The following is a 17392-nucleotide window of genomic DNA, read 5'->3' on the forward strand; positions in this document are numbered from 1 at the left end:
TTTTTAAGCTGTATAAGCTGTTTTTATATTTTGGAAATTAATCCTTTGTTTGAGTTGCATTGTTGCAAATATTTTCTCCTATTCTGTAGGTTGTTTTATTCATTTTGTTTATGGTTCCTTTGCTGTGCAAAAGCTTTCAAGTTTAATTAGGTCCTGTTTGTTTATTTTTGCTTTTGTTTCCATTACTTTAGATCCAAAAAAATATTGCTGTGATTTAAGTCAAAGAGTGTTCTGCCTATATGTTTCTCTAGGAGTTTATAGTATCCAATGTTACATTTAGGTCTTTAATCCATTTTGAATTTATTTTTGTATATGATGTTAGAAAATGTTCTGGTTTCATTCTTTTACATGTAGCTGTCCAGTTTTCCCAGCACCACTTATTGAAGAGACTGTCTTTTCTCCATTGTATATTTCTTGCCTCCTTTTTCATAGATTGGTTGACCACAGTGCGTGGGTTTATTTCTGGGCTTTCTGTCCTGTTCCATTGATCTGTGTGTCTGTTTTTGTGCCAGTAGCATACTGTTTTGATTACTCTAGCATTGTAGTATAATCTGAAGTCAGGGAGCGTGATTCTTCCAGCTCCATTCTTTGTTCTCCAGATTGTTTTGGCTATTTAGAGTCTTTTGTGTTTCCGTGCAAATAAAAAAGTTTTTTGTTCCAGTTCTGTGAAAAATACCATTGATAATTTGATAGAGATTGCATTGAAACTGTAGATTGCCTTGGGTAGTATGGTCATTTTGACAGTATTAATTTTTCCAATCCAAGAATGTGGTGTATCTTTCCACCTGCTTGTTTCATCTTCAGTTTCTTTCATTAGCATCTTACAGTTTTCAGAGTACGGGTCTTTTGCCTCTTTAGGTAGGTTTATTCCTAGGTATTTTACTCTTTGATGTGATGGTAAATGGGCTTGTTCCCTTGATTTCTCCTTCTGATCTTTTGTTGTTAATGTATAGAGATGCAGCAGATTTCTGTATATTAATTTTGTATTCTGCAGCTTTACCAAATTCATTGATGAGCTCTAGTAGTTTTCTGGTACTGTCTTTAAGATTTTCTGTGTATAGTATTATGTCATCTGCATAGTGACAGTTTTACTTCTTCCTTTCCAGTTTGGATTCTTTTTACTTCATTTTTCTGATTGCTGTGTGTAGGATTTCCAAAACTATGTTGAAGAAAAGTGGTGAGAGCCGGCATCCTTGTCTTGTTCCTGATCTTGGAGGGAATGCTTTCAGCTTTTCACCGTTCATTATGGTGTTAGCTATGGGTCTGTCATATATAGCCTTTGTTATGTTGAGGTATGTTCCCTCTATGCCCACTTTCTGGAGAATTTTTATCATAAATGGATGTTGAATTTTATCAAAAGCTTTTTCTTCATCTGTTGTGGTGATCATATGGTTTTTATTCTTCTGTTTGTTATTGTGGTGTATCATGTTGATTGATTTATGGATACTGAAAAATCCTTGCATTTCTGGGATAAATTGCACTTGATCATGGCGTGTGATCCTTTTAATGTAGTTAGGTTCAGTTTGCTGGTATTTCTTTGAGGATTTTTGCATCTATGTTCATCAGTGATACTGGCCCTAATATTTCTTATTGTACATGTTAAAAACGAAATTTTAAATTTACCGGTGGAGTTGTTAGTATATCAGTATTTTGTCCATTAATGTTTTCTGCTGAAGCAGTTTGATGTATCTTTTGTAAATCTTGTTTTTCATAGACTGTTTACTTAAAAGTTTTTAAAGAAAATTAGAAAAATTTCTTTGTACCTCAGTTTGTTCCAGAAAATATATAAGGAGGTTATTAAATTAAAAGTTGTTTATAACTGAGTTTATAAAGCTTAGAATTCAGATATGAGTAATTTTGTCAGAACTTTTATTTCTCATATGTAACTTGTATCATTTTTTAGGCAAAATGTTTCATGGATTTCAAAGCTGGAGGCACCTTGTGTCACATTCTTGGGGCTGCTTACAAATATAAAAATGAACAGGGATGGTAAGTTTTTGTATTTCTTTGTATGTTTTGCTGTGATGTTTTAGTATTTCAGTGTTAAGCTTGTTCCTCCTTTGTCTGGTGTTAAGAGAATTCTATAAGCACATTATGAGTAATATCTAAAAGTCTTTTATCTAGAGTCCTAGTTTACTTTGTGCCTACACCCAAGAGAAATATCAAACAAGTGTTGTATTTATTATGCAAGTTATTTTTCATATATGTTTTATGTATAATAAATGGGTGTGCATTATTAGCAAATTGGAAGGTGGGCTCACTGTGAAATACATAAATGTGTATTATAATGTACTGAAAGATAGCAGTTTCAAGTGTTCTGGTGAGCCAGGCCTTCATCCAGCGTCATCCAGCTTGCCCTCCTCAGAAAACAGGTGAAAGGAGTCTGGCTCAGAGGAGTACAGATAGTTGCGAGGGCAGTGATGGAGCTAGGATGAGAATCCCTGGTGGTGTTCCTACGGTTTTGCTTCTCCCTTTACTCTTTCTTGTCTCTTTTCTCACCCTGTCTTTCTTAGTGCTTTCTTCCCTTTTCTTTCTTGAACTCTCTTTGGGCTTTCGTCCATCTCAGTGTGAGAAGTTCAGCAGTTAGGACTACTGAGTGTTTGATGATGATGGTTCTGAGTTCAAGGGTGGGGGTGGGAGGGGAGTTAAGATGGTGCTGGAGTGTATTGACATGAAATTGTTTGGTGGTTTTAGTTTTGTTGGGTGCTTTATAATCTTAGCATCTTTCCAGGAGAATATTCATGTAATTTGTGTATTTTAACACCAAAGTTAAACTAATTCAATACTTTATAGCTGAGAAATGCAAATAAGTATTTTCATCAATCTTTTTGATGAAATTTTATAAGTAAATGACTTATTTATAGTAAGTGGAAAGAGATATAGACTTATGTATTATTTGCTAGAACTTTTTTTTTTAATAAATTTGTTTTTATTTATTGGCTGTGCTGGGTCTTCGTTGCTGCATGTGGGCTTTCTGTAGTTGTAGAGAGCAGGGGCTACTCTTCGTTGCGGTGCGCAGGCTTCTCATTGCCGTGGCTTCTCTTGTGGAGCATAGGCTCTAGGCACGCAGGCTTCAGTAGCTGTGGCATGTTTAATATTGTTTAACTAATTAAATGAGCTTGACAGTTTGTTGTTATTGGAGGTAGCTTTCTGTTTTTCAGTTCTGTTTCCTGCTTTGGTGTTACAGCTCTTACCAGAATATTCCCTGCTTGAGTATTGACAGCATGTCTCATACATATATGGTTAGTACCCTTGCTCTAGATGCGCAGTTGGAACTCTTTTCTTTACTGGTTTTCTTGTGCAGCTTGTATCTCTTCCAAGTCCTACCTGGACTCTTGAGGACAGAGTCTCAAAGTGAAATGTCTTTTCCTAAGTCATTATGAAACTTGCTTTGTATGCCAGTACAGTGAAATTTGTTTGTGTTTTTGTTTTTTGGCTGTGTTGGGTCTTCGTTGCTGCACACGGGCCTTCTCTAGTTGTGGCGAGTGGGGGCTACTCTTCGTTGTGGTGGGCGGGCTTCTTATTGTGGTGGCTTCTCTTGTTGCGGAGCATGGGCTCTAGGCATGCAGGCTTCAGTAGTTGCAGCACATGGGCTAAGTAGTTGTGGCTCACAGGGTCTAGAGCACAGGCTCAGTAGTTGTGGCGCACAGGCCTAATTGCTCCACAGCATGTGGGATCTTCCTGGCCCAGGGATTGAACTCGTGCCTCCTGCATTGGCAGGTGGATTCTTTTTTTTTTTTTTTTTAATAAATTTATTTATTTTATTTATTTATTGTCTGTGTTGGGTCTTCATTGCTGCACACGAGCTCTCTCTAGTTGCTGCAAGTGGGGGCTACTCTTCATTGTGGTGCGTGGGCTCATTGTAGTGGCTTTTCTTGTTGCGGAGCACAGGCTCTAGGTGCATGGGCTTCAGTAGTTGCGGCACATGGTCTCAATAGTTGTGGCTCACAGGCTCTAGAGCACAGGCTCAATAGTTGTGGCACATGGGCTTAGTTGCTCCACGGCATGTGGGATCTTCCCAGAGCAGGGCTCGAACCTGTGTCCTCTGCATTGGCAGGCGGATTCTTAACCACTGCGCCACCTAGGAAGTCCCAGCAGGTGGATTCTTAACCACTGTGCCACCAGGGAAGTCCCAGTGAAATATTTTTATCTGAAAAGATTTAAGGTGGTTTAGAAGGATATGTAAAATAAAGTGTCTTTAAATTAAAAATGGGGCCAGAAAAGAAATAAAGTGGGCTTCCTAGGTGGCACAGTGGTTGAGAATCTGCTTGCCAATGCAGGGGACACAGGTTCGATCCCTGCTCCAGGGAGATCCCACATGCCGTGGAGCAACTAAGCCCGTGTGCCACAACTATTGAGCCCATGTGCTGCAACTACTGAAGCCCACGCGCCTAGAGCCCGTGCTCCGCAACAAAAGAAGCCATGGCAATGAGGAGCCCGTGCACCACAGTGAAGAGCCCCCACTCACCGCAACTAAAAAGAAAGCCCGCGCACAGCAAAAAAGACCCAACACAGCCAATAAAATAATAAATAAATTAAAAAAAAAAAAAGAAAGGATAGAGTTGGAGACTTTAAGAACAATGAAGAGTAAGAATTTTCCAAATCTTCGTCTCAGATTGTGCCAGAATTATCCTTTCTTTCTTTTTTTTTTTAAACATAGAACGCTATTACTTACTTACTTATTTATTTATTTTTGGCTGCATCGGGTCTTAGTTGTGGGATCTTTGTTGCGGCTTGCGGGCTTCTCTCTAGTTGTGGTGTGCAGGTTTTCTTTTCTCTGGTTGTGGCATGAAGGCTCCAGGGCACGTGGGCCTTGTAGTTATGGCGTGCAGGCTCCAGAGCACATGGGCTCTGTAGTTGTGGTGCACAGGCTCTCTAGCTGAGGCATGCAAGCTCAGTAGTTGTGGCACGTGGGCTTAGTTGCCCTGTGGCACGTGGGATGTTAGTTCCCTGACAGGTGATCGAACCTGCATCCCCTGCATTGGAAGACGGATTCTGTACCACTGGACCACCAGGAAAGTCCCCAGAATTATCCTCTTTCAAGTATAATTATACACCAGTTGCAGTACTGGTGTACTTCTCCCATCTCCTGTGACTTACACACTTGCAGTTAGTGGATCATTTATGTTCCAAAAGAGCATATTTTAGTAACTGCTCACCCATTGGACATCTGAATAATGGTCATCTTGATACTGCTTATGACTTGCCCGACACCCAGCATACTGCTCTGAACTTTGTGTTTATACTCCAATTAAACCTCACAGTTAAGCTCCAAAGTTTACTGGTTTCCTCATTATGACCAAACATTCTCTTTTCCTTTTGTTTCTTTTTGGTTCTGCTATTTTACTTTTTACTTACTTCCTGCTTCTTCTTAGCTTCCAGTGATGTCAGGATGGAGTGTCATGTATATAAGGTTGAGTGGGAACACCTGATAATTACTGGCATATTTGTGAATAGACTGTACAGATTAAGATTCCAGAATTAGAGTGTTTGAGCTTGATCTTTCTGGATGTCTCTCTCAAAAAAAAAATGAGTGCCTTATTTGTAGTTTTTCAAATATAGTTATATACGCATATAACTGAGGGACACCGAGAAGGATGATTTTGACATACTATGAAAATCCAAAAACATTTCCTGAAGGAGAGATTAAATACAACAAGTTCAACTCAATAACAGAAAAGTAAATGTCCGTGCCCTCGTGTAGAGTGATTAGGACCTTGTTTATTCTCTTACAGGTTGCTATATGTTGTAGTCATAGTTGATGCCTTTCAAAGAGATTATTGATTGAAAATAATTTGTATTTTGTTTGTTTTGTTTGGTAGTGGTAAAGTAGGTTCAGTCAACATAAAGTTTCAGGATTTGCTTTTTTTTTTTAAATATGTATTTATTTATTTTGCCTGTGCTGGGTCTTAGTTGTGGCACGTGGGATCTTCATTGCAGCATGCAAAATCTTTAATTGTGGCATACATATGGGATCTAGATCCCTGATGAGGGATCGAACCTGGGCCCCCTGCATTGAGAGTGCTGAGTCTTAACCCACTGGACCACCAGGGAAGCCTCTAGGATTTGTCTTAATGTGAGAAGTAACCTTTTATTTTTCCCTATGACACTATTTGCTGCTGACATTTCTTTCTTTTTTAAAAAAAATTAATTACTAATTAATTAATTAATTTATTGGCTGTGTTGGGGCTTTGTTGTTGCGGTGAGTGGGGGCTACTCTTTGTTGCCATGCGTGAGCTTCTCATTGCGGTGGCTTCTCTTGTTGTGGAGCATGGGCTCTAGGCACATTGGCTTCAGTAGTTGCGGCACATGGGCTGACATTTATTTCTTACAGACAAGCTCAGACTTTTTGTTTAAGTTAGAATGATAATACTTTTCTTTCTACCTTAAGACTGGGCTGTTCACCTTTTATTCCCCTCTTCAAAGTCTCTTTCAGATTAAAATATTTTGTTTTAGATTTTACCACAGAAAGTCTCTGGCAGTGATTTTCAGCCTTTAGGCATCACTTGGAGTCCTTGTTAAAAATATAAGTGACTGGGCTTTATGGACATAGAGTGTCATCTACTAAGCTTGGAATGAACACAGAATCTGCATTTTCAAAAAACACTCTAGATGGTCCTCAGGCCTCACATTGAGAAATATTGGTTAGTCAGGTTGTCGTTCAAATGAAAATGTGGTTTAGATTTTTTAACTTGTGAAGAATTATCCATTTTAATAGCATGTTTTGAAACACTGTTTTGGTAGTCATCTAGCTTTTTAGTTAAAAAAAAAAAAAATATATATATATGTATATATATGTGGGGGGGGGGGGTAGTGCATGTGCACGTGAGCAAGGATCCAAACCAATTTACTTATCCTCAAAGTCATATACCCAGTGGGATATAACTTTTAGTCTACTTAATGTGTAATAGACCTCCCTCTTCTTCCCATTTGTGCCACCTATTTCCAGTCTCTATATCTAGGCTGTGTGCCATTCTTTTGGGATGTGGCATACTGGACCATCCTGCTGGTCACAGTCTTCAGGCTTTTATAGCTTAGCTTCATTAAACAAAGCCTCTTACACTCGAGGCCAACTTTGGTCACTTCCCATACAGCTGTGTGCTGTACTGTTGCTCTTTGCCTTGCCCACAGCTCAGTGCGTTTTTGTTTTGCCTTTTAGAAGTTTGCTTCTGAAGCCCTTCATACTACTTTCCCACGAGTTAAACTCGTTCCTTAGGATTCATTGTTGATGAGTTTTATTTAGACTGTTTTTTAAATGTGGCTGAGGATGAGGAGAGAACATCTCTATATTCACAAGAGGTAGTGAATTTAGAGCAATACAGCTAATGAAGGCCTTTTTGACAGACAGTAGGTATTGTCTTAGATTGAAAGGCTGCTGTAAGACATTGCCCAGCAAATTGCCAGAGGAAAACAAAGCAGAAGACTCATTAATTAATAATCCCTCAACGGAGAGCTTATGTTTACAGCCTAAATGGCCAAAAGTTTTAAGTCAGAAAGAAAATGTGTTCATATGTAGTCTCTCTCTATAGGTCTTAGGGTAATAATATCTCTTTCAATTTTTTTTCCCCCTTTTTAAGAGCCCTTCTATGAGGCCTGCCCAGTGCTAGCTTCACTCTGAAATTGTCAGATGGGAAGGAATTAAGATACTGAAGTTGAAATAACAAGAAACATAATACAGACAGTTGCCAGATCATCTGGAAACAAAATTGCACTAATTTATTGTGCTACCAAAATGTATTGAGAGTATACCTTTTCTCTGGCCAACAGTTGTATTTATTTGTATTATCTCACCTTTTCATCTTGGCAATCTGTGATAGATTCAAAAAAGATTTTATAGTTTTGGTTTAGTTTGCACTTCCCTTATGGGAAGGTTTGAGCATCTTTCCATATTATAAAAAGTAAACTTTATTTAAATACTGTTGGTAATTTCAAATAAGTCAGATAAAAATCTTTCAGCCAAAAGTTATATCGTATTTACCTGATTTCATTTCAGTTTTTCTTAATATTCGTATATATGCTTTTACTTACCTAGCATACGGCAGATTCAGGAAAACCTTTTTTTTTTTGAACAGTCGTCTGTTTATTTTTTTTTGGAAAGCAGGTCTGCCGGTTTGGGCCAACATCTTTGGCCCCCACAAGCCTGGGGGCCCTGAGAACAGAGACCACCCCGAGTCCGCCGACAAGCAGAGAACAGCCACCCAGACTCAGGGCCACTAACAGTAAAACAAAAAGTAACAAAACTGAATCTGTGGCTTATTCTCCCAAGCTTTGAAAGGTAGCAGTCTGGGCTATGAAAGTCTAGAAGCATTGCGTAAGAAGTGTTAAATCTACAGCAAATACATCTTGTAAAAACTCAATCAATTATATATATATAGATATATATAAACTTGTAACATCTAATAACATCTGAACCTGCGTGCAGGGCTGGCCCCCCCGTGAAACTGCCTCCCTGCCTGGAACATATGGCAATTAGAAGAAGTCATATGAAAATACCAGCTTGCTTTGAAGTCTAAAAAAATAAATCTCCTAAAGAAAAATCCTATAGAAATCTACTTCTCCTGCAAAAGAAGGCCAAAGGAAATAAAATATTCTCAGGAATCATCCCAACCTATTAATGACCTTTTAGGGTGCTGGGGGCTGGCCCCGGCCTTGGGGTGTGGGCTGGATGCACCCTCAGCAATCCCCCTAAACGAAGCATAAACCTCTCACTGTTAATAAGTTAAAACTTAAACCTCTGCTGTGTGGATGGCTAAACACTAGGAGCCTGGGGAGCGACGGGGACACGGACTCTGGGGGCTGATAAATAGCTTTACAGATATACAGATCCAGAAACAATTTTTAAAACAAAACTGCGGTGCCAGAAAAGCCCCTCCATACGGCAGATTCAGGAAAACTTCAATGTGTCATCAAATCATTGTTTGGGAAACCACTTTAGTTTATTATTATGGAAAATATAAACTATACATAAAAGAAGAGAGAATAGTGTAATGAACTGCCATATCTAATCCTCAGTCTTCAGCTTTATAGAATTTCATCTGTAAATACTTCTCTATGTATTTATTTCTAAAATTAGATTTTAAAAAAGCGTAATAACAGTACCATTATCACAACCAAGAAAATTACCAATAATTTTTATGTTATTAAATATTTACTTAGTGTTCAAGTTTCCCTGATTATCTCATGAACATTTTTTATATTTTGTTTGAATCAGTATCCAAACAGGATTCCTACATTGCAGTTGGTTCATATGACTCTTGTCTCTTTTTAAAAATTTCTAATTTTCCTTCTCATTGTTTCTTCTTTTCCTTGAAAATTATTATTATTATTATTATTATTTTCTTTTTACAAACACAGGTGGTCTTGTAGAATTGTATTACGTCCTAGATTTTGCTGATACATCCCCAGAAGATCATTTGCCATAGTCTTCTTAATTTCTAGTAAAGTGATAGTTAGATCTAGAGGCGTGGTCTGATGCAGTTTCATTTTTTTGAGCGACAGTACTTTATAGATGGTGTTGTGTTTCTCCATCTGGAGGCATGTAATGTCTGGTTGTTTCTCTTTTTGTAATGGACAGTTGATGTTCAATGCCAAGCGTCATCCTATCTTTAAAATTGTAAAACTTTACCAAGTGGCAGTATTCTAATTTTGAAAAAGATTAGAATGTAGGTATTCTAATGTGAAGATACAAATCCTTACTGTTATTTAGATTATTCCTTGTTAGAGACTGTTTTTCTGTCATTCCTTCTTAATTTATTAGCTGAATATTTTTCTAAAGAGAAGCTTTACTCTTCAACAATTGGAAAGGCAGAATGAATTCTTGATTCTTTCTCTGTTAACAGATTCATTTAGTGTTTAAGCTCCACTTGCAGACAAATACAGGCAGCCCTATTTTAATTTAATGACTGCTTTCAAACTATTTCTCAGACTTCTAATAGAGATAATTCTTTTCAGCTCCAGTATCTGAATCATTTGTTAAGGAAGCAGTTTCTCTATGAATAATGAGTAAACTCTTTAAGTACTAGCAGTTCTGTAAGTGATGCATTCCTGAGTATAGTCCTCTATTATCAGAAGCCTGTGAAAGAGCGACGCCTTATTTATTTTTTTATTATTTATTTTTTTCTTTTGGCTTTGTTGGGTCTTCATTGCTGCACACGTTGGGTCTTTTTCTAGTTACAGCGAGCAGAGGCTACTCTTCATTGTGGTGTGCAGCCTTCTCATTGCGGTGGCTTCTCTTGTTGTGGAACATGGGCTCTGCGCACGCAGGCTTCGGTAGTTGCGGCACGTGGGTTGAGTAGTTGCTGCTCACAGGCTCTAAAGCACAGGCTCAGTAGTTGTGATGCACGAGCTTAGTTGCTCCACGGCATGTGGGATCTTCCCATACTAGGGATTGAACCCACGTCCCCTGCATTGGTAGGCGGATTCTTTTTTTTTTTTAAAGATTGATTGATTGATTGATTGATTGATGGCTGCATTGAGTCTTTGTTGTGGTGCGTGTGCTTTTCAATGCACTGGCTTCTCTTGTTGCGGAGCATGGGCTTTAGGTATATGGGTTTCAGTAGTTGCAGCACTCAGGCTCAGTAGTTGTGGTTCGTGGGCTCTAGAGTGCAGGTTAAGTAGTTGTGGTGCACAGGCTTAGTTGCTCCGCAGCATGAGGGATCTTCCTGGGCCAGGGAGCGAACTCCTGTCCCCTGCATTGGTAGGTGGATTCTTAACCACTGTGCCACCAGGGAAGTCCTGTGACCCCTTCTTTAGAAAGGGGAGACACTCAAACGTCTCTCCTTTTATTGTGCTGAAAGAACCAGTGGAAGGCCATCAGCTGTCATAGGGTTGTCCTAGTTAATTGGTTGCTAAACTGTTGTCTTGCCAGTTAATGGAAATTGCTTGGAATTTGTAACCTACCCCTTCCTCAAAAGAGGTTAGGGAAGGAGGATACTCAAAAATTAAAAAAGAAAAAAAAGGGGGTGAGATTTGAGGAAAAGTTCTGTGTACCAAGGATAAATCAAGATGCAGTTGAGACTTCCCTGGTGATCCCTGTGGTAATGAAAATTCCTTCCAATACAAGGGACACAGTTTTGATCCCTGGTCGGGGAGCTAAGATCCCATGTGCTGTGGGGCAACTAAACCTGAGTGCCACAACTACTGAGCCTGCACACCACAACAAGAGAGAAGCCCATGTGCCACAATGAAAGAATGCTGCATGCTGCAGTGAAGATCCCGCATGCCGCAACTAAGACTTGACGCAGCCAAAAATAAAATAATAAATAAATATTTAAAGGAAAAAAAGATACAGATGAGAGATGGAGGTCCCTCTTATCTATAAATATCATTTTAAAATCTGTAACTAGTTCTATTCTAAATTACATATATCTGTGCTTTAGTGGACATTTTGCTTAATTTCTTAATTGGTATTACTTTAGGAAATGTTTCAGTCCCACCTTAACACAGTAATGAAAAAGTCATAATAAATATTAGATCTCAGTCAGAATAAAGCCACACATTCCATTATCCACTGGGGCTACATAGATTGGAAAACCTGGTCCTTGTTCTCAAGGCATGTAATGTGGTGTCTTACCAGCGAGATAATTGGGGCTTAACAGCAGGTGCACAGGATGTATGTGCACCTTAGTAGCATGAAGGAAGACAGCAGTAGCTTTATAGAGTAAGAGACTTGTGGACTGATTCTGGAAGAGATAGTATCAAACCCATTGAGTGGGTGGTGACATTCTGGATAAGGCAGCAGAGTTAGAAATGTTGGAGGTGTAGGGAACATCTCCAGGATAAAACCGGATGACATGAGAGTTAAGAGCATGAGCTCTGGACTCAAACTGCTTAATCCTAGTTAGTGCATCGTAATAATGATTTTAAAAAAAATTATAACCGTGGTTAACATTTATTGATCACTTACTAACAGATTAAGAATAAGCAGTGTGCTGAGCTCTTAACATACATACTTCGTTTAACTTTCAGAAAAAGCCTTAGGGGCCATTATACTTAGGAAGAAATTTATCCTTGTATTAGTAAATCACTTGACTACATAAATAAAGATTGGATCAGGATTAGAACCCATAGCAGTTTGACTACACAGCCCACATTCTCAATCACTAAGATATACTCCTCTCCTTGGAATTAAAATGGAACAGAAACAAAGTAAGTGTTGAATAAAAAGTAATGAGGAAAGAAGCATTCAGATTTGTAAAGATTTAACCATATGGAAATGACTAAGAAGAGGCAAAGACAACACCAGCATGTTATGCTTGGGTACTTAGATAAAGAGACACTGGGGAAGGATTTGAAATAAAGGTAAATAGATGAATTACCACATTTGAGACAATAGTAGACTCTAAGAGAATTATAGACACTGTTGAATTTGAAAAAATGACTTTTATGCATATGTAAAATAGACTTTCCATATACTTGAAGAGTGGTATGGTAGTTCACAGCCTTTGGTTCTTTGGAATACTTTTTTATATGATGTGAAGTATCTTAGGTTTAAGGAAAATGGGATAGTTCTTGGAATTGGTATTTCATTTTGACTGGAGTAAATCTTTTTTTAAAATTAATTAATTAATTTTTATTTATTGGCTGTGTTGGGTCGTCATTGCTGCACGCGAACTTTCTGTAGTTTCAGAGAGCTAGGGCTATTTTTCGTTGTGCTCAGGCTTCTTGTTGCGAAGCATGGGCTCTAGGCACCCAGGCTTCTGGATTTGCAGCATGTGGGCTCAGTAGCTGTGGCTCATGGGCTCTGGAGTGCAGGCTCAGTAGTTGTGGCTCACGGGCTTAGTTGCTCCATGGCATGTGGGATCTTCCTGGACCAGGGCTCAAACCCTTGTCCTCTTCATTGGCGGGCAGATTCTTAACCACTGCGCCACTAGGGAAACCCCTGGAGTAGATCCTAATGTCATAAAATATAATATTTTATGAAGGTGTTGACACTGTGATTTTCTTATACTGCTGAGAGAATATCTTACAGGTTTTGTAGAGTGCTATTTTATTTTATTAAAAAAATTTTTTAATGTCTTTATTTTATTTTTTTATGTACATACTTTTTTATTATTTAGTTTATTTATTGGCTGTGTTGGGTCTTTGTTGCTGGACATGGGCTTTCTCTTGTTGTGGAGAGTGGGGGCTACTCTTCGTTTTGGTGCTCGGACTCCTCATTGTCACAGCTTCTCTTGTTGCAGTGCACGGGCTCTAGGCATGCGAGCTTCAGTAGTTGTGGCACACGGGCTTAGTTGCTCCGCAGCATGTGGAATCTTCCTGGAGCAGGGCTTGAATCCATGTCCCGTGCATTGGTAGGAGGATTCTTAACCGCTGCGCCACCTAGGAAGTCCTAGAGTGCTATTTTAATTTCTAGATCTTTCCAACTCATTTGCATTGAATACTAAAACCAAGTTTTCACTTTTGTTTAAAGTGGGAGACAAATTAACTAATGATTTTCTTCTCTTACAGGAGGAGGTTTGATCTACAGAATCCATCCCGAATGGATCGTAATGTTGAAATGTTTATGAACATTGAGAAAACATTGGTGCAGGTAACTGAGAAAGATTATTAAATTTTTTTTCCTTTAACATACTTTCAATTCTAAGATTTGCTTTTATTAGATTGCCAAAAATTCGAAGGAAGAAAATTCTTCTAAATCTCTTGTTCTATGGGTTCTTGGGGATTAGAGCTATAAAGTATGACTAAAACTTGTCATTTATAGAATATTTTTTCTTAAACTTCTGGTAAAATAATCTGTGTTTTTTTTTATTAATTTTATGTAATCCATTATTTGAATCTTTCATATTTAATATAAGCTTTCTCTCATCTTACTAGTCCCTTGTACAGTCATTGTCTTTGGATTTACTTCATGGTTGTACCATAAATATAAATCTTATTTCCTCAACTAGGTTATAACCTGGAGAAGAGAACACTTAATTTTCTTCCTTCTTAGTGTTTTTATTGATGGGTAAACTTTAATCATCACTGAATTAACTTTCCTGGAGAGATACAGCTGGCAGTTCTACTAGGTATTATCATTAACATAATGCCTGAAACTTGTCTCATGGACTATTTTTCTGTTGTTGTTGTTTACTTTTTGTAGGTATTATGAGAATTAGTATAAAAAACTTGGTGGGAAACGTGCTTGACTTTATTTTGCTTTTCATTCTATAGTCTTTTTTTTTTGGGGGGAATATAATTTCTTTACACTCATGTACCAGTTTTTGAGGTACACCAAGGTCAATCATCTGTATTTATACACATATCCCTGTATTTCCTCCCTCCCTCGACTCCCCCGCACCCTCCCTGTCCCAGTCCTCTAAGGCATCATCCATCATTGAGTTGAACTCCCTTTGCTATACAGAAGCTTCCCACTGGCTATCTGTTTTACAGTTGGTAGTATATATATGTCTATGCTACTCTCTCACTTCGTCACAGCTTCTCCTTCACCCCCTGCCCCCCCAGACCTCGAGTTCTCCAATCCATTCTCTGCATCTGCGTCCTTATTCTTGTCTTGTCACTGAGTTCATCAGTACCATTTTTAGATTCCGTATATATGAGTAAGCATACAATATTTGTCTTTCTCTTTCTGACTTCACTCTGTATGACAGACTCTAGCTTTGTCCACCTCATCACATATAGCTCCATCTCATTCCTTTTTGTAGCTGAGTGATATTCCATTGTATATATATGCCATATCTTCTTTATCCATTCATTTGTTGATGGGCATTTCGGTTGCTTCCATGTCCTGGCTATTGTAAATAGTGCTGCAATAAACATTATGGTACATGTTTCTTTTGGAATTATGGTTTTCTCTGGGTATATGCCCAGTAGTGGGATTGCTGGGTCATATGGTAGTTCCATTTTTAGTTTTTTAAGGAACCTCCAAACTGTTTTCCAAAGTGGCTGTACCAACTTACATTCCCACCAACAGTGCAGGAGAGTTCCCTTTTCTCCATGCCCTCTCCAACATTTGTTGTTTCCAGATTTTGTGATGATGGCCCTTCTGATTGGTGTGAAGTGATACCTCATTGTGGCTTTGACTTGCATTTCTCTAATGATTAGTGATGTTGAACATCTTTTCATGTGTTTGTTGGCCATCTTTTTGTCTTCTTTGGAGACGTGTATTTAGGTCTTCTGCCCATTTGTGGATTGGGTTATTTGCTTTTCTGGTATTAAGCTGCATGAGCTGTTTGTATGTTTTGGAGGTTAATCCCTTGTCCGTTGTATTGTTAGCAACTATTTTTTCCCATTCTGAGGGTTGCCTTCTTGTCTTGTTGATGGTTTCTTTTGCTGTGCAAAAGCTTTTAAGTTTCATGAGGTCCCATTTGTTTATTCTTGATTTTATTTCCATGATTCTAGGAGGTGGGTCCAAAAGGATCTTGCTTTGATGGATGTCATAGAGTGTTCTGCCTATGTTTTCCTCGAGGAGTTTTATAGTGTCTGGCCTTACATGTAGGTCTTTAATCCATTTGGAGTTTATTTTTGTGTATGGTGTTAGGAAGTGTTCTAATTTCATTCTTTTACATGTTGCTGTCCAATTTTTCCAGCACCACTTATTGAAGAGGCTGTCTTTTTTCCATTGTATATTGGTGCCTCCTTTGTCAAAGATAAGGTGCCCATATGTGTTTGGGCTTACTTGTGAGTTCTCTATTCTATTCCATTGACCTTCCTTTCTATTTTTGTGCCAGTACCATACTGTCTTGATCACTATGGCCTTGTAGTATAGTTTGAAGTCGGGAAGCCTGATTCCACCAACTCCATTTTTTCTTTTCAAGATTGCTTTGGCTATTCGGAGTCTTCTGCGTTTCCATACAAATCGTAAGATTTCTTGTTCTAGTTCTGTGAAAAATGCCATTGGTAATTTGATAGGGATTGCGTTGAATCTGTAAATTGCTTTGGATAGTACAGTCATTTTCACGATGTTGATTCTTCCAATCCAGGAACATGATATGTCCCTTCATCTGTTTGTATCATCTTTGATTTCTTTCATCCGTGTCTTATAGTTTTCTGCATACAGGTCTTTTGCCTCCTTAGGTAAGTTTATTCCTAGGTATTTTATTCCTTTTGCTGCAGTGGTAAATGGGAGAGTTTCCTTAATTTCTCTTTCTGCTCTTTCATTGTTATTGTATAGGAATGCAAGAGATTTCTGTGCATTAATTTTGTATCCTGCTACTTTGCTAAATTCATCAATTAGTGCTAGCAGTTTTCTGGTGGAGTCTTTAGGGTTTTCTATGTATAATATGTCATCTGCAAAGAGTGACAATTTTAGTTCTTTTCCAATTTGGATTCCTTTTATTTCTTTTTCTTCTCTGATTGCTGTGGCTAAAACTTCCAAAACTATGTTGAATAATAATGGTGAGAGTGGGCACCCTTGTTTTGTTCCTGTCCTTAAAAGGAATGCTTTCAGTTTTTCACCATTTAGAACTATGTTGGCTTTTGGTTTCTCATATATGGCTTTTATTATGTTGAGGTAATTTCCTTCTATGCCCATTTTCTGGAGAGTTTTTATCATAAATGGATGTTGAATTGTGTAAAAAGCTTTTTCTGCATCTATTGAGATGATCATATGGTTTTTCTCCTTCAATTTGTTGGTATGATGTATCACATGGATTGATTTGCATATATTAAAGAATCCTTGCATCCCAGGGATGAACCCCACTTGATCATGGTGTATGATCTTTTTAATGTGCTGTTGGATTCTGTTAGCTAGTATTTTTGTTGAGGATTTTTGCATCTATGTTCATCAGTGATATTGGCCTGTAGTTTTGTTTTTTTGTGACATCTTTGCCTGGTTTTGGTATCAGAGTGATGGTGGCCTTGTAGAATGAGTTTGGGAGTGTTCCTCCTTCTGCTATCTTTTGGAAGAGTTTGAGAAGGATAGGTGTTAGCTCTTCTCTAAATGTTTGCTAGAATTCACCTGTGAATGCATCCGGCCCTGGGCTTTTGTTTGTTGGGAGATTTTTAATCACTGCCTCAATTTCTGTACTTGTGATTGGTCTGTTCATAGTTCCTATTTCTTCCTGGTTCAGTCTTGGAAGATTGTATTTTTCTAAGAATTTATCCATTTCTTGCAGGTTATCCAACTTTTTGGCATATAGTTGCTTGTAGTAGTCTCTCATTATCTTTTGTATTTCTGCAGTGTCCGTTGTTACTTCTCCTTTTTCATTTCTAATTCTGTTGATTTGCATCATCTCCCTTTTTTTCTTGATGAGTCTGGATAATGGTTTATCAATTTTGTGTATCTTCTCAAAGAATCAGCTCTTAGTTTTATTAATCTTTGCTATTGCTTCCTTCCTTTCTTTTTATTTCTGTTCTGATCTTTATTATTTCTTCCTTCTGCTCCCTTTGGGGTTTCTTTGTTCTTCTTTTTCTAATTGTTTTAGGTGTAAGGTTAGGTTGTTTATTCGAT

At 38.1% G+C, this 17392-nt stretch overlaps 1 protein-coding gene across 2 annotated transcripts in view; it reads left to right on the top strand.

Moving 5' to 3' along the window:
- Positions 1-17392, top strand: part of SMARCC1 (SWI/SNF related, matrix associated, actin dependent regulator of chromatin subfamily c member 1) — a 186057-nt gene that overhangs the window by 30345 nt on the left and 138320 nt on the right. For both annotated transcript variants that reach the window (XM_057704810.1, XM_057704809.1), the window contains exons 3-4: positions 1904-1989; positions 13450-13531. In XM_057704810.1, coding sequence (XP_057560793.1) covers positions 1904-1989; positions 13450-13531 — 168 coding nt within the window. The remainder of the gene's footprint in view (positions 1-1903; positions 1990-13449; positions 13532-17392) is intronic.

The sequence above is a fragment of the Hippopotamus amphibius genome, chromosome 13, assembly GCF_030028045.1.
Source record: "Hippopotamus amphibius kiboko isolate mHipAmp2 chromosome 13, mHipAmp2.hap2, whole genome shotgun sequence".
In the NCBI taxonomy this organism is placed as follows: domain Eukaryota; kingdom Metazoa; phylum Chordata; class Mammalia; order Artiodactyla; family Hippopotamidae; genus Hippopotamus; species Hippopotamus amphibius.